The sequence below is a fragment of the Melanotaenia boesemani genome, chromosome 13 (assembly GCF_017639745.1).
Source record: "Melanotaenia boesemani isolate fMelBoe1 chromosome 13, fMelBoe1.pri, whole genome shotgun sequence".
NCBI lineage: Eukaryota > Metazoa > Chordata > Actinopteri > Atheriniformes > Melanotaeniidae > Melanotaenia > Melanotaenia boesemani.
Genome location: NC_055694.1, coordinates 2,469,770 through 2,495,082, shown reverse-complemented (window position 1 = coordinate 2,495,082; position 25,313 = coordinate 2,469,770). Strand labels below are relative to the sequence as shown.

Below are 25,313 nucleotides of genomic sequence, written 5' to 3'. Positions count from 1 at the left end.
GAACCTGAAGAACAAAACCCAGCCCAGTTCAGGAAAAGGTGGAGCAACACTGGAAGACTGTTTTTTTTCCGGGACCTGAAATGAAAGTGAAAGTTATTCAGATCAGAGCTGCAGTCGAAGCAAATCTCTGTGTTTCTGTGTGAAGGAAAATAAAGCGAGTTCATCTGTTCTTTCTCAGCTACTGACTCCAACACTGGTGAGTACAGCTGATCATTTTTACTGAGTTTCAACAAGCAGCAAACGGAGAGCAAAGTGAAACTGGAACTTTCACTCCTCAGATAAACTGGATCAGGATCCTGACTACCAGTAGTTCAGATTTGTCCTCTGTGGAGGACATTTGTAAACCTGAATATGTCCGTCCCCCTGCATGCTACCGAACTACCTCCTTTTCTTCTCTAAAGAGGACATTTAGGGGTTTTAAACGACACCGACTTGTAGGGGCGGAGTTTTGGGAACTTCATCCTTCTTGTCAGAGAAAATTCAAGATTCAAAATTCAAAGTGAAAACAAGTTTCCCTGAACAATGAAATTCTTACTTTGCTGTCCACACTAAATGCTATAAAAGATTATAAAATAAAAGAAGAACAGCTAAAAAAAAACTAGATAGAAGATAACGATAAAGACGGGATAAAAAACTGAGTAAATATTCTATGTACATAAATGTACAGTGTGTTACATAACCTGTTGTGCCACATTCAACAATGAATGATTAGCTGTGTAAAAACTGTCATGAGGTGGACGGTAAGATGCATGTACAGTATCTATTATAAGTAATAAGACACATAAACAGTAAACATATTACAGTTACTGTGGTTGACAATACAAAGTCAGTGTGCAGGTGCAGGCTGTTGTTACTGACTCCTATCAGCTGTTCAGGAGTCTGATGGCCGACGGAAAGACAGAGTTTCTGAGTCTGGTTGTCCTGCATTTCAGACTCCTGGATCTCCTGCCTGAGGGGAGGAGAGTAAACATGCTGGGGGTGGGCAGGGTCTTTGATGATGGACTCTGTGCTGTAGATGGTCTGTACTGGTGATCTTGGACCAGTCTTCACCGCTCTCAGGCGTTTCCGGTGGGTGACCGTAGAGCTGCTGTACCACACGGTGATGCAGCTGGTCAGGATGGACTCAACCACGCAGCTGTAGAAGTTTCTGAGGATCTTTGGTGACATGCTGAACTTCCTCAGCCTCCTCAGGAAGTCCAGCTGCTGCTGAGCTCTCTTCTCCAGCTGTGTGGTGTTGAGTGTCCAGGTGAGGTCCTTGCTGATGTGGACCCAGATATTTGGCTGGTGAGGGTTCCTCTCCTTCCTCATGTCCACTATCATCTCTTTGGTCTTGTCCGTGTTGAGGGTGAGGTTGTTGTCCTCACACCTTGTCACCAGCGAGGCCACCTCCCTCCTGTAGGCTGCTTCGTCCTGCCAGTGATGCGTCTGCAAACTTCAGGATGGTGTTGTCCTGGTGGGAAGCCACACAGTAATGGGTGAATAGGGTGTAGAGGACGGGACTGAGGACACACCCCTGTGGTGTGCCAGTGTTAGTGATGATGCTGGATGAAGTGGGGTCCATCACCACCAGAGAGTAAGTGCAACTTGAACAAAGTGCTACAATGTGCACATAACTTTAAAACTATTAAAATAAATAGCAGCTCATTCCACAATTTAGATTCAAGAAACTTTATTGTCATTATACACACGTGTACGACGACATTAAGCTGCACAGTCAGGATACGAACTCATTAACAAGAAAAGCTGACAGGGCAGGGGTGGCCATGTTGGACCTGGAGGACCACAGTACTGCAGGTTTTACATGTTTTCCTGATTCAACACATCTGATTCAATGAATGGCTCATTGTGCAGAACTGGACAACAAGCTGTTGGATCTGTTTGGTTTTAATCAGCTGTGTTGGAGCAGGAAACATCTAAAACCCACAGGACAGCGGCCTTCCAGGACCAGAGTTACCCATCCCTGGGATAGGTCCTTCAGGACATTGGAGATGGTGGTCAGACAAAGTCCTCCTGAACTCACAGTCATGAAGTGGTTGGAGAACAAACCGGTGTCCACGGCATCCTCTGCCTTTAGCATTGAGCCACAGGACACGTGCAGAAGATGGTCTATGAAAGGAAAAAGCTTTGTCCAGGTCTCAAAGCCACTTCCTGAATAGAACAGCAACATTGGTGGTGTTTTTTTCTGTTAGTCAGGAGGATAGAAGTGAAATGTTGAAGAATAATGACTAGACGTGTGTTTTAATGCTGTTTTTCTGACTCCTCAGAGGTCAGACATGTCTGCTGGCAGCAACCAGAGATCTGAGGATCAGTTTCTGTGCTCCATCTGTCTGGATGTGTTCACTGATCCAGTCTCCACACCATGTGGACACAACTTCTGCAAGAACTGCATCACCCAACACTGGGATGTTAACAACAGCTGCCAATGTCCAATGTGTAAGAAGGAGTTTCACTTTAAACCTGATCTAGAAATTAACACCTTCATCAGAGAGATGGTTGATCAGTTCAGACGTGAAGCTCAGCAGGAAGCCAGCAGCAGCAGCTCAGAGCAACAAGCTGCCAAACCAGGAGAAGTTCCCTGTGACGTCTGCACTGGAACCAAACTGAAGGCCCTGAAGTCCTGCCTGGTGTGTCTGACCTCCTACTGTCAGACTCACCTGGAGCCTCATCTGACAGCTGCAGGTCTGAAAAGACATCAGCTGATGGAGCCTGTGGAGAACCTGGAGGACAGGATGTGTAGGAAGCACGATAAACCTCTGGAGCTGTTCTGTAGGACCGACCAGACATGTGTCTGCTTGCTCTGCTCTGTTTTAGACCACAAGACTCATGAGTTTGTTCCTCTGAGAGAAGAATATGAAGGAAAGAAGGCAGAGCTGGGGAAGACAGAGGCTGGAATCCAGCTGCTGATCCAGAAGAGACGACTGAAGATTCAGGAGCTGAAAGAGTCGGTGAAGATCAGTAAAGATGCTGCAGACAGAGAGACAGCAGAAGGTGTTCAGGTCTTCACTGCTCTGATGGAGTCTGCTCAGAGAGGCCTGGACCAGCTCGTAGAGGAGATCCAAGACAAGCAGAAAGCTACAGAGAAACAGGCTGAAGCCTTCATCAAAGATCTGGAACAGGAAATCTCTGAGCTGAGGAAGAGGAGGTCTGAGGTGGAGCAGCTCTCACGCTCTGAAGACCACCTCCACCTCCTCCAAAGCTTCTCATCCCTGGAAGCTGCTCCACCCACCAAGAACTGGACAGAGGTCCGAGTCCGTCCACCATCATATGAGGGCACTGTGGTGAGAGCTGTGTCTCAGCTGGAGGAGACACTCAGGAAACAGAAGAAGAAGCTGCTCGCTGAGGCTGAGCTGAAGAAGGTCCAGCAGTCTGCAGTGGATGTTACTCTGGATCCTGATACAGCACATCCTCAACTCATCCTGTCTGATGATGGAAAACAAGTTCATCATGGTGATATGAAGAAGAAACTTCCAGATAATCCAGAGAGATTTTCTTACTATGTTTCTGTTTTAGGAAACCAGAGTTTCTCTTCAGGCAGATTTTACTTTGAGGTTCAGGTTAAAGGAAAAACTAAATGGTATTTAGGAGTCGCCAGAGAGTCCATCAACAGGAAGGGAGAAATCTTACCGAACCCTCAGGATGGTTTCTGGACTATATGGTTGATGAATGGAAATGAGTACAAAGCTCTGGCTGATCCTCCAGTCCGTCTCCATCTCCAGTCTGGTCCTGAGAAGGTGGGGGTGTTTGTGGATTATGAGGAGGGTCTGGTCTCCTTTTATGATGTAGATGCTGCAGCTCTGATCTTCTCCTTTACTGGCTGCTGCTTCACTGACAAACTCTACCCGTACTTTAATCCATGTTATAATGATGGTGGTAAAAACTCAGCTCCTCTGATCATCTGTCCTGTCAATCAGACGGTCTGATGGTTTTCCTCCATGACCAGTGAATCTGGTTCTGAACCAGTTTCAGTCTGAGTTGTACTGGTGGAGAGATGAGGTTGTAAATGTCAGCAGTTCAGTTCACATCTGGATGATTCTGCAGCTCGTTCCACTTCTGTCTCCACGTTTCTTCCTTCTCTTCACTGTCAAATAAAGCAGAGTCAGATGATTCCTGCATGATGGATTAGATCATTGTTATATAATGTTGAGTTTGATGTGTTTTCTTCTTGAATGTGTCCCACTGATGATGGTTTTTCCCTCTGGGACTCTGTAGTCATCGTCACTAACAGGAAGTTAGGAGGGTCTCAACACGTTTTAAAGCAACACTGAATGAAATGTTTGTTGTTTTCTCCCATTAAACATTTATGTTCATTTATTCTGGACAGAAATCAAACGTCTGAAAGAAATCTCTGAAAACTTCATATTAACATGATCCTGATGTTCATGATGAGTGTAAATAAAGTTCTGATCAGAAGTGTGTCTGTGCTTCATGTTGATCATCAATAAAAAGACAAATTAAAGCCAAAGTGTGTTTCTGTGTGTTAGTGTGTGTTCCATCATACTGTTGGAAAGTCCAGATTCTCCTGGTTCAGATGAGATAAAACATTTTAACTTTTTTTAACCTTTTACTTTTAGATTATTTTGTGTCGTGATTTCTGTTATAACAAGAGAGTTTATCACCATCCATCCATCCATCCATCCATCCATCCATCCATCCATCCATCCATCCATCCATCCATCCATCCATCCATCCATCAGCAGGGGCAGCTGCCTAATCAGGGAAACCCAGACTTCCCTCTCCCCGGCCACATTCACCAGCTCATCCGGAGGGATCCCGAGGTGTTCCCAGGCCAGCCGAGAGATGTAGTCCATCCAGCGTGTCCTGGGTCACCCCCAGGGCTTCTTCTCGGTAGGACGTGCCCAGAACACCTCACCAGGGAGGCATCCAGGAGGCATCCTAACCAGATGCCCGAGCCACCTCATCTGGCTCCTCTCGATGTGGAGGAGCAGCGGCTCTACTCTGAGCCCCTCCCGGATCACCAAGCTTCTCACCCTATCTCTAAGGGAGAGCCCCGCCACCCTGCGGAGAAAACTCATTTCGGCCGCTTGTATTCGCGATCTTGTTCTTTCGGTCACTACCCACAGCTCGTGACCATAGGTGAGGGTAGGAACATAGATCGACCGGTAAATCGAGAGCTTTGCCTTTTGGCTCAGCCAACAGAACCACATCATCCGCAAAAAGCAGAGACCCAATCCTGAGGCCACCGAACCGGGTCCTTTCAACACCTCGGTTGCACCTAGAAATTCTGTCTATAAAAGTTATGAACAGAATTGGTGACAAAGGGCAGCCTTGGCGGATTTACTGCCGGCAATGCCAACCAAGCTCTGACACCGGTCGTACAGGGACAAGAGTCCATGGGGGACATGGTTGAATGCCTTCTCCAAGTCCACAAAGCACATGTAGATTGGTTGGGCAAACTCCCATGCACCCTCAACGACCCTGAAGAGGGTGTAGAGCTGGTCCACTGTTCCACGACCGGGACGAAAACCACACTGCTCCTTCTCAATTCGAGGTTCGACTATCTGACGGACCCTCCTCTCCAGCACCCCTGAATAGACCTTACCAGGGAGGCTGAGGAGTGGGATCCCCTGTAGTTGGAGCACACCCTCCGGTCCCCCTTTTTTAAGAGCGGGACCACCACCCCAGTCTGCCATTCCAGCGGAACTGTCCCTGATGTCCACGTGATGCTGCAGATACGTGTCAGCCAAGACAGCCCTACAGCATCCAGAGCCTTAAGGAACTCTGGGCGGACCTCATCCACCCCCGGGACCTTGCCATCAAGGAGCTTTTTAACCACCTCAGCGACCTCAGCCCCAGAGATAGGAGAGTCAGCACCAACTACCCCAGACTCTGCTTCCTCATCGGAAGATGTGTTGGTGAGATTGAGAAGGTCTTCGAAGTATTCTCTCCACAACGTCCCGGGTTGAGGTCAGCAGCCCCCCATCCCCACTGTACACAATGTTGACGGAGCACTGCTTTCCCCTCCTGAGCCGCCGGATGGTAGACCAGAATCTCCTCGAAGCCGTCCGGAAGTCATTCTCCATGGCCTCTCCAAACTCCTCCCATGCTTGAGTTTTTGCCTTTGTAACCTCCGAAGCTGTGCTCCGCTTAGCCCGCCGATACCATCAGCTGCCTCTGGAGTCCCACAGGCCAAAAAGGCCCGATAGGACTCCTTCTTCAGCTTGACGGCATCCCTTACTGCTGGTGTCCACCAACGAATTTGGGCTTACCGCCACGACAGGCACCAACGACCCTATGGCCACAGCTGCGGCTGGCCGCTTCAACAATAGAGGCACGGAACACAGCCCATTAGGACTCAATGTCCCCCACCTCTCCCGGGACATAGTTGAAGCTCTTTCGGAGATGGGAGTCGAAACTCTTTCTGACAGGGGACTCTGCTAGACATTCTCAGCAGACCCTCACAACATGCTTGGGCCTGCCAGGCCTGACCGGCATCCTCCCCCACCATCTGAGCCAACTCACCACCAGGTGGTGATCAGTTGACAGCTCCGCCCCACTCTTCACCCGAGTGTCCAGAACATGCAGCCGCAAGTCTGACAATACGACTACAAAGTCGATCATCGAACTGTGGCCTAGAGTGTCCTGGTGCCAAGCGCACATGTGAGCACTCTGATGTCTGAACAAGGTGTTTGTTATGGACAGTCCATGACGAGCACAGAAGTCCAACAACAAAACACCACTCAGATTCAGATTAGGGGGGGCATTCCTCCCAATCACGCCCCTCCAGGTCTCGCTGTCATTGCCCACGTGAGCATTGAAGTCCCCCAGCAGAACGAGGGAGTCCCCGGAAGGAGTGCTCTCCAACACCCCTCCAAGGACTTCAAAAAGGGACGGTACTCTGAACTGCTATTTGATGCATAAGCACAAACAGCAGTCAGGACCCTTCCCCCTACCTGAAGGCAGAGGGAGGCTACCCTTTCGTCTACCGGGGTAAACCCCAACGTACAGGCGCCAAGTCAAGGGGCATTGAGCATGCCCACACCTGCTGGGCGCCTCTCACTGGGAGCAACTCCAGAATGGAAGAGGGTCCAGCCCCTCTCAAGGACAGTGGTTCCAGAGCCCAAGCCGTGCGTCGAGGTTAGTCCAGCTATATCTAGCCGGAACCGTTCAACTTCGCGCACCAGCTCAGGCTCCTTTCCCGCCATAGCTAGATTTTGCAGCTGAGGGTCAGACCGCCAGGGTCCCAGCCTGTGGCAACTGCCCAGCTAACATTGCACCCAACCCCTATGGCCCCTCCTGCAGGTGGTGAGTCCAAGGGAGGGGAGGCCCACGTCACCCTTTCAGGCTTAGCCCCACTGGGCCCTATGGGCAAAGGCCCCCACCAAGCGCTCGCCTCTGTGCCCCACCTCCAGGCCTGGCTCCAGAGGGGGGCCCCGGTGACCCACGTCCGGGCAAGGGAAACCTTGGTCCTTGCGTTCTCCTCATGATAGTGAGATTTGAGCCGCACTTCGCCTGGTCCCTCCCCTAGACATCTGTTTGCCATGGGTGACCCTACCAGGGGCATACGCCCCCGACAACATAGCGGCTATGCCCACTCTGCTGTTGTAGTGTGGTCCAATCTTTTGTGTGGATTTTTAAAATTTGATATGGTGTTCTAATGTGTTTGTTTTTATGTTTATTGCATACTTTGGCTCCTTTTTGTGTGTTTCTGGTGCATTATTATCTACCTATTGTGTGTGATTAATAGTAAAATGAAGTTTTCCTTAAATCAAAAGAGGGGAATTGTGAAAGAAATTTTGCTGCATATGGTAATCACTCATATTTACTCATAAAATAATCATACGTATATTTAGTTTCTTTATTAATTTAATATTGTTAATCTATTCACTGTTACATTTTCAAATTGTGTGTTCTCATTTTACAGAATATTGAAGTCACTGGTTTTCTGCAGGTTTATTGTGCATGCTTGTATGAGGTTAGACTGACCACATTCTTCCAGACCTTGGATTCCAGTCTTAATTTTCCCATAAGACTGGTTGATGCACCTGCTAGATAGAAATAGCTGTTTAGAATAACAGCCTGTTTTTGTTCCTTGGGTGCGTGGAAGAGAGTGGCCCCATTTAATCTCTTTATTCTGACTTTTATCAGTTTTAAGACTGACCTTCAGCTGGAGATGGGCTGAATAAAACTGTTTTTCTCTGATGAATCAGGAGAGTCCTCTCCTGACTCTTCATGGGTCAGAAGACTGCTCTCAACTTGCAAGTAATTCTGTATTCAATAATTCTCCTGTAATAAACTTTTTATACTTTTACTCATTCCAGACTCTTGGTAATTTTTCTACAACACTAGTTGCTGGGTCCTCCAGCTGGGTGGGTGGCCCTCCAGCTGAGTGGGCGGTGCTCCAGCTGGGTGGATGGTCCTCCAGCTGGGTGGGCGGTGCAGAGGGACACAATCACCATTATTAACGAGGTGGACAAGGAGTTGCGGGAAATAAAGACGTCTGGACAGAAATTAAAACTACAATAAAAACATTGTGTAAGAATAAATAAATAAAAATAAATCCTCCTCTTGTGTTTCGTTAGCATAGCATCACTTCTAGACCTCCAGCCTCCAGTCTGGTCCCGCTCTGCTGGAATGAAGGACCAAAGCTACTTTCCACACTGGCTGCTACATGCTGGCAGCAGACTGGCTCCTTATTTATCTGGATGGATTTTATAACATGAAGTTTTGTTTCACAATGACAGAAGATATTTTACTGGTTGAGCGTCTTATTAACATCATCTCCCTTTTTCCTGAAAATCCTGTTTTTCCCCCCAACCGTGCGCTTTTGGAATGCATCTTTATTCATTTCTGCAAACAGCTTTAAAATCTAACATGTGGTGTGAAAGGTAATAGTGGATTGTGCACAAATGTCCCACGTTTGACATCATTTCCTTCATTTCATTCTGGATCGTTGTTGTCGCCGTTTCCTGTTTTTCTAGATTTTGTGCGTACGGCTGGGTCAGAGTTGCCGTGGAGGTAGGAACATTTTACTGTTGTTTGGTTTTCCTAAATCCCAAAAGTTGATTATATTTGGCCTACGCTGGTTTTTGTTCTTACGCCAGCTTTTTAAAAAATGATGCCCCAGAACAATTATTTAGTGTCAGGAAGTTGTGTAGCTGCTGGAAGACAGCTTTTTCTATAAACTTACTAAGAAAGGGGAGGTTTGATATCGGCCTGTAGCTGCTCATGAGTGATGAGTTCAGGTTTTTCTTTTCAGTAGTGGTTTGATGACGGCTGTTTTTAGGGTCTGTGGGAAGACAACTTGTAACAGGACAGAGAGGGATTAACTCTTCTTGACAGGTTTTATTTTTCCATCTACCACACTAAAGAGAGACTTCCAATTCCAATGTCTCCCCGGGACCAACGGCCCACACATATCCTTCCACCCAAGAACATCCTTCCACCCAGGAAAAATAGTACATTTCATGGATACATGACATCAATCAATATTACAGAACTTGAGGAAAAATAAATCATACTACATTTATATTACATAAACATTCTTATAGAGAATAAACATATTTCAACCACATGAAAACATATTATTCAACAGCTTAAATGATTACAAACTTGTGAGCTTAAAACGATCACAGTCCTTAACGTAGTGGATTAAGTATCATGTGAACTTGGCTAACACATTAGCACGTACATTAACAGACAGTCTGACAGGATATCAGGCAGCCTTTGTCAGTACATAGTGAGCATAAAAAAAAGTCCTGACTTCAACAGCACCGGAACTCTGCTTCCATTATAAATGCTTATTTAAACACATTTCAAATCACAATAACTTAAATGGAAAGTATTTCCTTTTAACAAAATTAAATTATTAATTTGTTTAAATCAAAAAGAAGTGAACTTAAACTCTGCCACCAATGGCAGCTACACACCTGAAAGCAGAGACGTGTTTACCATCTGGAAGATATCTATGCATCCTGAAACATTCTTACAAACCTGGTTGGCAGGGCATCGAGGCAGTAAGTGGTGGTTTTCAGATGGCCAATGACCTCATCCAGGTTTTTAGGACTGATTGGAGAAAAGTGTGTCATGTCTCTGAGTGGACACAGGGACACATGTCCTGCCTCTGGCATGAAAGCACTGACTGACTGGTTTTCTGAATTCTGTCAGTAAAGAAAGAAGCAAACTTATTACAGGCCCAGCTTCAGCATTCAGGATTTACCACCCATGTTTAATGTCCCCGTTTGCACTTTTAAGTCCACTCACAACACTGGTGTTCTCCAACAATCAGATCTCCCCCAATATCTCACTGAGAAAAGAAAAAACACCAGACAGCATCTGGCCAAATAAAATCAAACATTTCAAACACTGATGACATCCATCGGATTAAAAGTCCCCCATGCATTCAAGCAAGCTAAAAGAATGAAGTACAAAATAATAAAACTCAATAGAACAGAATCATCAAAACTATAATTAACTTCAGTGTTTAAAATGAGTATGTTTTAAACAATTTGCAACCTTTATTTTCTCACAAACGGCTCCTAAATTTTGCTTACAGCTCCAATTTCTGTAGAATTAACGTCAGCATTTTATCCACATGTTCTTCTCCATGTCTGTGGATATTCAGTCAGCAGCTCCTCTCCTGCTCACGTGTTCATGACACAGAAACTTCGCGATCCACTGAGCACCTTCATGCTTAGTCGAGCACGCTTCATTTTATAATTAACACTCCATAAAGTAATTCCTTAATTTAAAGAAAGTGCTCTTGTCAGGTCTGATATTTTCTAAGATATTTAATCTAGTTTAAAACACACACAGTAGATGATGTGATCGTCCTCTAATTTATTCATCATACATTATCACCCTAAAGTTAGAAAATTCTCCTCTTCTTTTATTTTATTTATTAATTTAGAAAATATATGGTAGAATAATTAACATCATTACTAAATCTGGAACCTAGTGCTTCTAGTTAAAAAAAAGCTACTGCAAATCTCTTCCTCAACCTGTTATTTCTCTCTCTCTTTTAGTTGTTTATCCTACTGTTGATCTCTTTCTTTTTCCTCTTTTTTTCTGTCCATGTTGTTCTAAAAGTTTCTCCTTTGTTTATCCAGACTTCACTCCAAGTCTGAAGGTGACCTTAGTGTCCTCTTGTCCTTCAGTTGAATCAAAGTCTCCTCTGAAACATCTCCACTTGATGTGATGTGTGGTCTGTACAAACCCTTCTTGGTCCTGCTTCCAAGTCCAGACACTTCCGCCTGTCTGCTCCTCACTGGTTGGGACAACCTCTCTGGATCTCATCACTCCGTCTGATTCAGTTCTGCATCGTTTTCTGTGACGTCTCTCTACACTTGATGGGATCCCACATTTTCTTCTTCTAGTGGCTCCATCATAAAATTATCTGAGTGCACTTTAGTGTGAAAATGTCTCTCAGATCTTTCCACCCTGTTTGCAGCCAACAGCTCCCAGTTGTTCAGACGTTCTCACTTTATGGTGATTCTACATAGGTTAACCTAAACTTATGGAGCATTTCCTTTGTTAATGTTATAGTTAATCGTCTTTGCGGAGTTCACGTGATACTGTCTTCTAAGGAGGTCATTGTGTTAGCTGGATCCATGTGATACTCACAGAAATACACTCCTATGCCTTAATTTGTTCTTATATCTAAATGTGATTATACTACCTACATAATGCTACTAACTAGACACTACAAGACCAAATCCTGACTGTCTGAACTCTTTCTGTGTAACAAGCTGCAGTTTATTCAAGGACCTCCCTGCATTTTAAAACCATTCTAGTATCATCTGCTGTTTTTAACTATAATCATGTCTGAACCTGAAGAACAAAACCCAGCCCAGTTCAGGAAAAGGTGGAGCAACACTGGAAGACCAGTTTCTCCAGATTCTTCTTGTTAGTCAGATCAAAGCTGCTGTCAAAGCAAATCTCTGTGTTTCTGTGTGAAGGAAAATAAAGCGAGTTCATCTGTTCTTTCTCAGCTACTGACTCCAACACTGGTGAGTACAGCTGATCATTTTTACTGAGTTTCAACAAGCAGCAAACGGAGAGCAAAGAGAAACTGGAACTTTCACTCCTCAGATAAACTGGATCAGGATCCTGACTACCAGTAGTTCAGATTTGTCCTCTGTGGAGGACATTTGTAAACCTGAATATGTCCGTCCCCCTGCATGCTACCGAACTACCTCCTTTTCTTCTCTAAAGAGGACATTTAGGGGTTTTAAATTAAACCGACTTGTAGAGGCGGAGTTTTGGGAACTTCCTCCTTCGTGTCAGAGAAAATGGCGTCCATCACCACCAGAACATTTTATAGGAAGAGGGAGAGTAAGGCCTGGTACACAGTTAACAATTTTTTTAATCTTATAAGATTTTTTATCTGGTGGAGACCTCACATGTGAAGATAAAAAAATCAGTTTTGATCGTATTGTGTGTGGTGCGCTGAAAATGTAATCACAGAACAATCAGAACAATCACAGATCAGTTGTGTCCCGCAACTGATCTACAATCTAGTCCTCCAAGCCGGAAAAACGTTGAAGCGTAGAAGAGGTGACAAAGGGCAGCCTTAGCGGGGTCAATGCAGGCAATGCGGACCAAGCTCTGACACCGGTCGTACAGGGACTGGACAGCTCCTACAAGCAGGTCCGGTACTCCATACTCTCGTATGCCTTCTCCAAGTCCACAAAGCACATGTAGATTGGTTGGGCAAACTTCCATATGGGGCGGCGTGGCTCAGCAAGGTCGTCTCGTAACCTGAGAGTTCGATCCTCTGCCAAGACACCGAACCCCTAATTGCTCCTGATGGGTCGTGGTTGAGCGCCTTGCATGGCAGCTTCCACCATCAGTGTGTGAATGTGTGTGTGAATGGGTGAATGTGATGTATAATGTAAAGCGCTTTGGGTATCGTTCCAGGTACAGTAAAGCGCTATATAAATACGGACCATTTACCATTTATTTACCATTACCTTGCCCCCTCAAAGACCCTGAAGAGGGTGTAGAGCTGGTCCACTGTTCCACGACCAGAACGAAAACCACACTGCTCCTCCTCAATCTGAGGTTCGACTATCCGACGGGCCCTCCTCTCCAGCATCCCTGAATAGACCTTACCGGGGAGGCTGAGGAGTGTGATCCCCCTGTAGTTGTAGGTTCACGATGAAGTATCCGTGAGGGTCCTTGGTTGCATCCTGGAATCTTTCCAGAAAATCTTTCTTTTCAAAATGTCTTTCACCAGTTAAAGACATTTTGAGTCAGCATGATAACGCTCATATTTCTGTGGTGTCTGTATTGTGTAAAAATTTTGACAACCTCAGGATGATCCGAGGCCTGAAAAGTGACATCATCCAAAATACTAAGATGCTTTTGATCTGCAGGAAACACATTTTCATCGCCAAAAAAGACCTTCAATAGATTTAATATTTTTATACACTCTTCTCAGTTAGTCATACAGGGGTTGAAAGGAGGTATAAATCCACACCACATTATCATGCACTTGATCTAAAACATGTTCACAATTTTCTAACAAGGATTTAACAAAAAATGTTTTCCCTGATTCACCGGGCCGATCGATCAAACATGAAAAAGGCATGCACAACCTCGGGTCAAATTTAATTTCATCTACGAGGTGGGACTTTTTTTTCAGATTTTTTTTAAAACACACACACACTAAACCACTTTACAAATGGAAAAAAATGAAACAGTGTGAGAAAAAAACATGAAAAACACACTCTGAATTACAAAACTTTTTTTTTCAGAGTTTGGTAAATGCATTGAGGAAATTAATGACTGGATGTGTCTGAACTTTCTTCAGTTAAACAAAAACTAAACTGAGGTGATGGTCTTTAGTGCGAAGGAGAAACGATTAAAGGTCACCACAGAGCTTCAGTCTATACACCTAAAAACCACCAACCAGGCCAGAAATCTGGGTCTAGTGATGGACTCAGACCTTAACTTTGAAAAACACATTAAAGGAACCACAAAATCAGCCTACTATCAGCTTAAGAACATATCAAGAGTAAAAGATCTGATGTCTCAGCACCTGGAAAAACTAGTCCAGCTTCCATCTTTAGTCGGCTTGATTATTGTAACAGTGTTTTTACAGGTTCTACCTAAAACATCAGTCAGACACCTGCAGCTGATCCAGAACTCTGCTGCTCCAGTCCTCACTAAGACCAAGAAAGTGGACCACATCAGTCCAGCTCTGAGGTCTTTACACTGGCTGCCTGTCCGTCAGAGGATAGATTTTAAAGTTCTGCTGCTGGTCTAGAAAGCTCTGAATGGTTTAGGACCAAAATACATCAGTGACCTCTTGACCCAGTATGAACCTGCCAGAACCCTCAGGTCATCTGGATCCAGTTTCCACACTGAAATTTTATTTCTTGCATTTTATCTATTTTATTTTAGCATCTTTGTTCTGTTTTTATTTCATTGATTGCATTTCTTTTAATCTTTTTATTATTATTATTATCTGCTGAAATGTTTTATGTAAAGCACTTTGAATTGTCTAGTACATGAAATGTGCTATACAAATAAATTTGCCTTGCCTAAAAAAACAAAACAAAACAAAACAAAAACTAAAAAAATAATTAAAAAAAAAACATAAAACCTCTTTACAGTCAATATCCAAAAGGTAAGGTTTTAACATCCGGTAATATCGTACACAACTTTAAACTTTTTTTCTTTCATCCCCCACAATCGTACGCTGAGGGATTTCGGTGAACTTCACCTCCTCCCCATCCTCCTCAGAGGGATGCTGATAGCCCTCCACCAAGTCTTTGACGCTGTCAAAACACACTTCTTAGCAGCACTCCCGAGTCTGCGTGATACCCTTCACCTTGAGCACCACTTTTTTCTTGTTTCTGGCCTGGTAAGCATAACTCTTTGGACTGCTGCTGCAAATTCCTGTATGCTATCGCCATGAAGTTCATCTGTTATTCGACCCAGGTAAACCCCTAGTTCAAGGCTGTTCTGACCCTCTTTGGTAGAGTAGAGCAGACTGTCTGTATCGTAGCATCGGCTCCTAATACTCATTCAGTTTTAGACACCCGTACGCCGTGGTGAAAGCCGCTATAAAGACTTTATAGGTCTTGTTTGGAGGTGCTATGTAACGTTCACCATAGGTTTACTGAACCTGATCCGTTCTCTTGTTAATAAAAGAAAAGTTCTTGATGTTATATTTTTCAGAAAACATGTAGGTGAAAAATTCTTCAAGCTCTGTCACGAGGACCGTTTCACCTAGATTATTTCTTTGATCCCCAAAAGCTGCTGAGACACAATTTTGCAATTTGTCTTTTAGCAGGATTGGTTTTAATTTTGCTCTCGTCCAGCAAAATACTTTGGTGAGACTGACACTCTGGTGTATCTCCGTTCGCCTTTAAGAAAAGTGTGGATGTAATCCACGAACACAGAAATGTAACACCTTTGTTATCTTAATCAGACGATAACCTACCTCTCCAAGGCCTTGTTAATTTCAGCCGCCCGGTTTTGGTCGTTGTGGTTACAAGCACCCCTCTGAAAGTTAACTTCAGTGCAGGTGCGGTACAGTCTAAACACCAGTATCCCTGAGGATTTTCTGTAAGGCAGAAAGGGGAAAAAGAAACCTCTAGGTGGACAAACGGCTGTTCGTATTAACCCAAAGTAGATCTTAGGCTCCTTAAAATCTGTGTTAATATGGGGTGTCTACGGGAACGTACAGTTAACAAAGGGATAAAGTGACATCGTATCTACATAATACACCCTCTCGTCAGGAGCAGCTGTGTACCTTAACCGCACAGCACACATCCTCCCACCGTACAGAGCATCCCTCGGGAGGAGAGGTTCAGGGGCCTTGAAGTCACGGAGAAAAGCTCTCATGCGCGGATCATATTTTTTCATCTCTACCCAGTCGTGTTCTCTCATGATGACCAGTTTAATGTCGCTGATAGACTCTATCGCTTGTAGTCTTGTCACGGTGAAAGTGTACGTGTCTTCAAATGTACGCTCACGTTAGGCAAGAATGGAAAAAACATCCTAAAAATTCATAGACATACTTGATGCCTTCAAGTTAAAAGTTCTGTCCTTTACCGTCTCGTACCACGCTAGAAAGTCAAGCTTCACATCCCTACTCATTCTCTCTGTGTTGTAGGCCTCAGGAGGAGGATAGAGGCCTATGTAATTCAGGTGATCCAAGGAGCTAAAGCGTGAGGAAAATGCCCTTTACTTTTATCGCTGATACACTTTCAGCATGGATGCCAGAGACATGGTGACGAAACTCAGGGAATCATTGTATCTGTGTCAGAAATCAGGATCCGTTAAGCAAATGACTTTGCTTCCCTGCAAGATAACGGAGGGTTTTAAACCCAGTTCCATCATGGTGCTGAGCATGATGAAGCTGTCAAAACCTTTACAATTGTGTACTATACAGAGGGCTTTTTTATACAAAGGCTTCCTGAAATGCAATACAAACTCTTTAGCACAATTCAGGCCTTCAGAGTGCCATCTGACGCCTTCAAGCGTTTTTGTACAGATCAGAAAAGGAATGTGAACTTTTTTCATCTGCAAATGTTTTAAAATTGTACAAGATAATGTTTTTGGAGTGTTTCAGGTTTGACAGGCTGAATGTAACAGAGATGGCTGTTTTCTCGATCTTCACAACGATCTCCTAAACTTTCCCTGCAGATTTTACATTTTACAGCCTGACACACGTGCGGTTTACTTTGAACGGTTATAGGAACGTGATACCACCTTTGACATTTTTTACAACGTTTATACAGTTGACACTGACTAACGGCTTTTCCAGTATTCGGACTCTCAAATGGTTCCTTGTGTTTTGCTAAACAGGCTAGCGACCTACATATCCTGTCACACTGTGTGCAGATAACAGGCATGAGCTCTGTTTGCTGACAGGTAGGACCCGGGCAGCAATGATCTACAACATTATTGTAACCTGTGTAACAGTAGTCACATATGAATCTGGTCCCTAGAAACGCCTTCAGGTTTTTAATTCCATAGTAGTGCTTTTGATTCAGAAACATAAAAAGAGTTTTACTCATTCTGGGTGTGTTTGTTTGAAATTTGGACAGGGAGCGTAGGTCTTCGGTTCTGTAAAATACAGAAGACAGTTTTGCAATTCATTACCCTTTCAAATTTTGAGACATCGCTGAAGGTGACTTTGGTCTGATCATGTAAACCGGCTCTACCTTGAAGCTCTCTACCGAGCGTAGCCGCCTCTCTATCGCTGAGAGCTGGAAACAGCAGGTGTGCTACCCGCGTTTTTAACCATGTACCTTTGCTTTTTTTTTTTTTTTAACAATTTCACAGTCTAGTATTTATTCTAAACCTCTTTTAACGCCTCCTCCTCCTTCGTGGTTTCGTACGATTTGGACCACTAACTCTGAAGTAGCATCGGTCATAATAGACATGGACTGTACTAGATCGTCTGTGGATAAGACGGTAAAGTCATTTTTGGTTAGGCTTTCCCCTCTCAATTCCAGCTGAACCCTGTCTTCCGGTCTAGCTTGTGAAGAGACTTTTTGAAACATTTTGTGAGCATCACTCCGTAAAAAAAACTACAACCTGCGAACCCGGACTACAACTCCCACTCACTTCCTCTCCCTCCGGTCCTGTTAGGCAGATCCCTTTTTTCATTGACAACAATGCCTGGGAAACACATGTCAACGCGTGGGGAACACACGTCACACACACGTCATCATAACATAACCACTCCAGGATTATAACAACAGCTGTGTTTACATCACGTGATCAAGGCACGCTCACTTATGATAATCATCAAAACAACACCTGCAGCTGCACCAGTTGACCTTTGACCTGTCAACCATCAATCCTTTTTGACACTATGCTGCTTAAATCACTCTCTTACATATATTTTGACGTAGACAGATGAGAAAAACTTTTAAACACTTTTTTCACAAACCCCCCCCCCAAAAAGAAAACACTGCAGGGTCGGGACACAGAGAGATCGCTGCTTCTACACGCACCGCCATCTTGAAAACAGTGTATCAGCTGTGTTGGAGCAGGAAACATCTAAAACCCACAGGACAGCGGCCTTCCAGGACCAGAGTTGTCCATCCCTGGGATAGGTCCTTCAGGACATTGGAGATGGTGGTCAGACAAAGTCCTCCTGAACTCACAGTCATGAAGTGGTTGGAGAACAAACCGGTGTCCACGGCATCCTCTGCCTTTAGCATTGAGCCACAGGACACGTGCAGAAGATGGTCTATGAAAGGAAAAAGCTTTGTCCAGGTCTCAAAGCCACTTCCTGAATAGAACAGCAACATTGGTGGTGTTTTTTTCTGTTAGTCAGGAGGATAGAAGTGAAACGTTGAAGAATAATGACTAGACGTGTGTTTTAATGCTGTTTTTCTGACTCCTCAGAGGTCAGACATGTCTGCTGGCAGCAACCAGAGATCTGAGGATCAGTTTCTGTGCTCCATCTGTCTGGATGTGTTCACTGATCCAGTCTCCACACCATGTGGACACAACTTCTGCAAGAACTGCATCACCAGATACTGGGATGTTAACAACAGCTCCCAAAGTCCAATGTGTAAGAAGGAGTTTCACTCCAAACCTGATCCAGAAATTAACACCTTCATCAGAGAGATGGTTGCTCAGTTCAGACGTGAAGCTCAGCAGGAAGCCAGCAGCAGCAGCTCAGAGCAACAAGCTGCCAAACCAGGAGAAGTTCCCTGTGACGTCTGCACTGGAACCAAACTGAAGGCCCTGAAGTCCTGCCTGGTGTGTCTGACCTCCTACTGTCAGACTCACCTGGAGCCTCATCTGACAGCTTCAGGTCTGAAAAGACATCAGCTGATGGAGCCTGTGGAGAACCTGGAGGACAGGATGTGTAGGAAGCACGATAAACCTCTGGAGCTGTTCTGTAGGACCGACCAGACATGTGTCTGCTCGCTCTGCCCTGTTTTAGACCACAAGACTCATGAGTTTGTTCCTCTGAGAGAAGAATATGAAGGAAAGAAGGCAGAGCTGGGGAAGACAGAGGCTGGAATCCAGCTGCTGATCCAGAAGAAACGACTGAAGATTCAGGAGCTGAAAGAGTTGGTGAAGATCAGTAAAGATGCTGCAGACAGAGAGACAGCAGAAGGTGTTCAGGTCTTCACTGCTCTGATGGAGTCTGCTCAGAGAGGCCTGGACCAGCTCGTAGAGGAGATCCAAGACAAACAGAAAGCTACAGAGAAACAGGCTGAAGCCTTCATCAAACATCTGGAACAGGAAATCTCTGAGCTGAGGAAGAGGAGCTCTGAGGTGGAGCAGCTCTCACGCTCTGAAGACCACCTCCACCTCCTCCAAAGCTTCTCATCCCTGGAAGCTGCTCCACCCACCAAGAACTGGACAGAGGTCCGAGTCCGTCCACCATCATATGAGGGGACTGTGGTGAGAGCTGTGTCTCAGCTGGAGGAGACACTCAGGAAACAGAAGAAGAAGCTGCTCGCTGAGGCTGAGCTGAAGAAGGTCCAGCAGTCTGCAGTGGATGTTACTCTGGATCCTGATACAGCAAATCCCTGGCTCATCCTGTCTGATGATAGAAAACAAGTTCATCATGGTGATGTGAAGAAGAAACTTCCAAAAAACCCAGAGAGATTTTCTCTTTGCATTAATGTTTTAGGAAACCAGAGTTTCTCTTCAGGCAGATTTTACTTTGAGGTTCAGGTTAAAGGAAAAACTGACTGGATTTTAGGAGTCGCCAGAGAGTCCATCAACAGGAAGGGAGGCATCGCACTGAAACCTCAGAATGGTTTCTGGACTATATGGTTAAGAAATAGAAACGAGTACAAAGCTCTGGCTGATCCTCCAGTCCGTCTCCATCTTCAGTCTGGTCCTGAGAAGGTGGGGGTGTTTGTGGATTATGAGGAGGGTCTGGTCTCCTTTTATGATGTAGATGCTGCAGCTCTGATCTTCTCCTTTACTGGCTGCTGCTTCACTGAAAAACTCTACCCGTTCTTCAATCCCTTCCCTAACGATGGTGGTAAAAACTCAGCTCCTCTGATCATCTGTCCTGTCAATCAGACGGTCTGATGGTTTTCCTCCATGACCAGTGAATCTGGTTCTGAACCAGTTTCAGTCTGAGTTGTACTGGTGGAGAGATGAGGTTGTAAATGTCAGCAGTTCAGTTCACATCTGGATGATTCTGCAGCTCGTTCCACTTCTGTCTCCACGTTTCTTCCTTCTCTTCACTGTCAAATAAAGCAGAGTCAGATGCTTCCTGCATGATGGATTAGATCATTGTTATATAATGTTGAGTTTGATGTGTTTTCTTCTTGAATGTGTCCCACTGATGATGGTTTTTCCCTCTGGGACTCTGTAGTCATCGTCACTAACAGGAAGTTAGGAGGGTCTCAACACGTTTTAAAGCAACACTGAATGAAATGTTTGTTGTTTTCTCCCATTAAACATTTATCTTCATTTATTCTGGACAGAAATCAAACGTCTGAAAGAAATCTCTGAAAACTTCATATTAACATGATCCTGATGTTCATGATGAGTGTAAATAAAGTTCTGATCAGAAGTGTGTCTGTGCTTCATGTTGATCATCAATAAAAAGACAAATTAAAGCCAAAGTGTGTTTCTGTGTGTTAGTGTGTGTTCCATCATATTGTTGGAAAGTCCAGATTCTCCTGGTTCAGATGAGATAAAACATTTGAACTTTTTACTTCATGTTTAGATTATTTTGTGACGTGATTTCTGTTCTAACAAGAGAGTTTATCACCATGATTCATTATTTTATTGGAAATATGTGAGATAATTGTCAGCATGGCTGTACACTGCCTGGCCAGGAAACAAGTCCCACCTGGATTTAACTAAGCTAACAGGTCGGAGCCTCCTATTGGATAATTCCTGCAGGGTGATCATCTTCCAGCTGCAACTAGTTATTTAACTGCAGCTGATGCAACGAGCAGCTTCTCTTTTCTTAAACAGATTTTAGCTTGTTAAACTAAGTGGATTTGGTTTGGTTACTTAATACAAATAAAACCAAGAGTCAGCTCAACTAAAGCAATAGTGTTAATATTTGAATGGACTCTGGGTAACTTTGTACTGGAGAAGATGGACCCCAAAACTTATCAAAGAAATAATGTTTGGATATGGTATGATAGGGATGTGCATGTGTATGGTGTATATAGTTGAGTCAGTGTGTAATAGCATGTAGATATAGATATTATTTGTATCGTCGAGTCATAAAGGATTTACATGTATAATGTATGTGCAGGTTTGTGTTTGGTGGTTTGTGTGAAGCTGGTGTGTGCCAACACCTGGTTACTTACATGACTGACATCCAGATCCATGCTTTCATGTGTACATGACTAAATGTAGTGAGTTGCTGCCATGTGATTGGCTGATTAGATAATTGTGTTAACAGGAAGTAGAACAGGTGGAGCTGATAAAGTGCTGTGAGAACACAGCGACTTCTGGTCCCAACAAGGTCAGAAATGAGGCAACAAAAACACTGTCAGAGTAACATGATGGTAAAGACTTTTTTCTCTTGCATTTCAAAGTTTGTTTGACAATATAATACACACACAGTACAGAGTTCACAGCAAGTTTACAAAAGATAATCTGGCTGAGGAAACTAAAAGAGTGAGTTCAGACCTCTCCAGAATCCATTTGTCTCTGTCTCACATGGAAACAGAAAGAAGTGTGGTTTCCTTTCATTCCTCAGCTCCATATGAGATGTCTAAGAAGAGCAATCCTTAGAAAAATAAAATCCAGAACATGGTTTACTCGTATCATCAGGGATAATCTGTTCATGACCCATCTTTTCATAGGAAGAGAAACCAGTCAGTTTCCAGAGTTTGCTCCTTTCAGGAGGCGTCGGCTCACAGAGGAGAAGCTTTAGTTGCATTGGTTTCACGTTTGGATGGAGTAAGGCAATAATTCTGAGAAGAAAACAGGTTGACTTTTCTCTGTGGCATGCTGTTGGTGGCTGTGTCACATATTGCATGGCAAAGACAAAGGGGCACCTTAAAAAGCAAACACACAACACACACTTCACTCTTTTCCAAACATTCATTAACAAATTTCTGCCTCCATTTTCCAGCATTTTCTATGGAAGCCCATTCCTGCCGCTTGTAAATGGAAATATTGACAACGTATTTCATGAATGTTCCACAGTTTATGTAGCACGCTGCACATTATGTACATAGATTACTTTACTTATATTTTACCTATAGTTTATATTTATGTTTACTCTTTTGCATGCTCTTCTTAAATTAGTCTTTTCTATATACTTTTAATATTTATGGCATTCGGTGTGGACGGCAAAGTAAGAATTTCACTGTACAGGGAAACCTGTTTCCTTACTGTGCATGTGACAATAAACGCTTTGAATCTCGAATCATAATTTTGACATAAAATGTCATAATTATGAGATTAAAACCCACTATTATGAGATAAATATAATTAAATCATCTCAATGACTTAATCTCATAATTTTCACTTTATCTCATCGATTTTTTTCTCATAATTATGAGATACTTTGTCAATATGTTTTTATTTACAAGTGTCAGGAATGGGCTTTCATATGTTCCCCCTGAAATCTGTGAGTTCCAGAAAAACTGAACTTGATTTCTTTAGATTTGTGTAGACATGAGATGGATCTTCATCTATTTAACTTCTGTGTAGTGATGATAAAAATAAAGATGATAATTCATCTGAGCTAACCAGCACCTTCAAACACTGAGTCTGAAATGGACGCCACAGTCATCTTTGTAATTTAAAATGTAGATTTCATCTCATAATTTAGGCCTAAAAGTGGTGTGTGGCAGTAGATGTGGTTGGTTAGCTGCTGTGACTGGGTAAAGCTAGTTTTATTAACATCTCAGGTCCCTGAAGCAGACTTGAATCTGAAGGGCATGACGTGGATAAGAGGAGCTGGGTGGTCTTTTAGTGGTCAGCTGTTCCATCTTGTTACCAAAAGCTTATTCGTGCTACTGGCCTGTGCTTTGGTTGGATAACATCACATTCTGTCCTTGGACTGAATCAGCAGCCACTGATGTAAAAATCATGTTGGTACCACAGTTTTTTTTTCATAACATTTGGACAAACATAAATACAAGACTTGTGTTAATAAAGTGAACAGCTGTTCTTTTGGCTCATTTTCCCACAATGACCCAGTTTGAATATTTAAAGTAAAATATGAATGTACACACCTGGTAAATGTTTGGGAACACTTTCCTATTAAATCCAGCAGGACAACATTCCCAAACCTTTGAGCGGTAGTGTAGGGTTCCACGTAGGCATCTGGATCCAGCAAGAAGTTTTGCTTTGGCTTTAAACTTTGTCTTTAGGAGGTGATTTAGTCTGTTAGAGCTTTCCATACCAGGATAATTCTTTATAAGGTTACCAGCATCTGCAAATGTGATGTTTTGTCTTTATGTGTGGAAAAGAAAAAAGTGGCTTGTAGGAACCACCAGGTGCAGAGGTATGACAATCGATTTACACAGATAAATTTATGCGTCAATATATCGATATATCTTGATGTATTGATATATCGATACACTGATGTATTGTTATACTGATACATGATTAAAGGTTGGTGCTGCACACTGCACCAGCATCTTCATACGAGTGTGTTGTCTGAGCCACATGCATACAAACATTTACATACATTCACACACTTCTTTTCCATCAGAGCAGCATAATACAACCCAGCTTGAACTGAGGCTTGACTTGTTCACACAATTCTAATTTCGAGATAGACCAGAGAAAAACTGTTGGGCTTTGGGATAAAATGTTATAACAGAAATCTTCCCTCTGCTTCTCCTCTGGCCTTTTTAAACTTTTTCTATTTATGAAACTTTGAACCTAGAGCTCCCTCTTTGTCCCTTTTACAATTCTCTTTAATCTCGAGCTCATCTAGTTTAAAAATTCCTCCTCAAGCAGCTCATCTTGTTGGTGGTTACGTGTCTAATTGATGAACACATTGTGTTTTAACATTTTAACATGATTTTTGTTTTCTGTTATGAAAAGTTAAGGTGAAAATGTTTTGGCAAGATTTCAGTACATTCTTAGCTCTCTAGTGTTTTACCCTCTACACTCACCGCTTCACACCAAATGCTGCAGTAACCTAAGAAAAGACAGAAGATATCAGCTGGCTGTCCCTTTGTTTTCCTCTCCATCTACAGATCATTGTCTCTGCTTACATGACACGGTAAGGCTCTCGTGGCAGATGAGGTTTAGTCCTGCAGCAGGCTGGTAGGTGTGAAAGGAGCCCTTTCTTCAAGTCTTTGTTAAGGAAGAAACAGACAATAGGGTTGACCCCGGCTTGAGCGAAACTCATCCACACGGTGGTGGAGAGGTACCGGTGTGGTATTGTGCAAGCCTTGACAAACACCCTCCAATAGCAAGCCACGATGTACGGAGACCAGAGCACCAGGAACAGCAACGTGATCACGTAGAACATCCTGCCGAGCTGTTTCTCCGCCCTGAACTCCTCCATGCCTAAAAGGCGCCGGTTCTGATTGTGTAAGTTCTGTCTGATTCCCAGCAGAGTCGGCGGCATGGGGCCCCTCCCAAAGCCCGCGATCCAGTTCGCTGCTGCTTGGCCTGTAGCTCCTGGCCCATGGAAGGTCCAGTTCTGACTGATAGCTGGCACCATTTGGACCGGCTTCATCTTGCGGTGCTTGTACTCGAAGAGGAGCAGCTTCATGTAGACGACATGTGTAGCTAGAATGAGCACGGCTAGCATTAGCATGAAGCCTAGCGTGTCGTTAGCCTTGAAGTAGCGATGCTCAAAAATGCACTGGTCCTCCTCACGGATGAATTTGTAGGTGCCCACGTCAAAAACTGGCGGGAAAGCCATGGCCACGGATAAGGTCCACACCATGCACACCACTGCTACGCACGTCCAGAACGTCATGCGTTTTGAGTAAAAACGGTGATGTGCAATGGCCATGTAGCGCGTTACGCTGATGCAGAAGAGCATGAAGGCAGCATGGAAGCAGAAGAGAACTGCCATGAAGGCTACCACTTTGCAGCTCAGCACACTGTAGGTCCAGGCTGACCCATTTCGTATAGACACCAGTACAAAGGGAAAGCAGATGGCCGAGCGTATGCTGTCTGCCAGGCACAGGTCCAGCAGGAAGTAGTAAGGTGCCTTGTGGAAAGTTCGATCCCTCAGGACGAGCAGCGACACCAGCAGGTTTCCCACCAGGCTGATGCAGATGATCAGCCCCAGCAGAACCAGTTTAATATAAGTGGAGACGGCTGAGGAGGAGCTGTCTGCTACCAGACCTGCTGCAGTAGGCACCACTGCTGCCATGGGCCCTGCAGGCCCTTCACCGCTCTCGCTTCCATTTGCCATCCCAAGAGACCCACCACCCATACCACCGTTTCCTCAACCACCA

At 44.1% G+C, this 25,313-nt stretch overlaps 2 protein-coding genes across 2 annotated transcripts; one reads left to right on the top strand and one right to left on the bottom strand.

Annotated features, from left to right (window-relative positions):
* Positions 1-57: 57 nt before the first annotated feature.
* LOC121651693 lies at positions 58-20,525 on the top strand. Its single transcript, XM_042004066.1, has 4 exons — positions 58-196; positions 2,265-3,914; positions 11,868-11,966; positions 18,334-20,525. The coding sequence occupies exons 2-4, from the start codon at positions 2,274-2,276 to the stop codon at positions 19,987-19,989; spliced, it is 3,396 nt and encodes a 1,131-aa protein (XP_041860000.1). The 5' UTR covers positions 58-196; positions 2,265-2,273; the 3' UTR covers positions 19,990-20,525.
* Positions 20,526-24,106: 3,581 nt separating this feature from the next.
* gpr173 (G protein-coupled receptor 173) lies at positions 24,107-25,291 on the bottom strand. The gene has a single exon (XM_042003278.1). It carries the CDS (start codon positions 25,289-25,291, stop codon positions 24,107-24,109), a length of 1,185 nt encoding a protein of 394 aa, XP_041859212.1.
* Between the last annotated feature and the right edge of the window lie 22 nt (positions 25,292-25,313).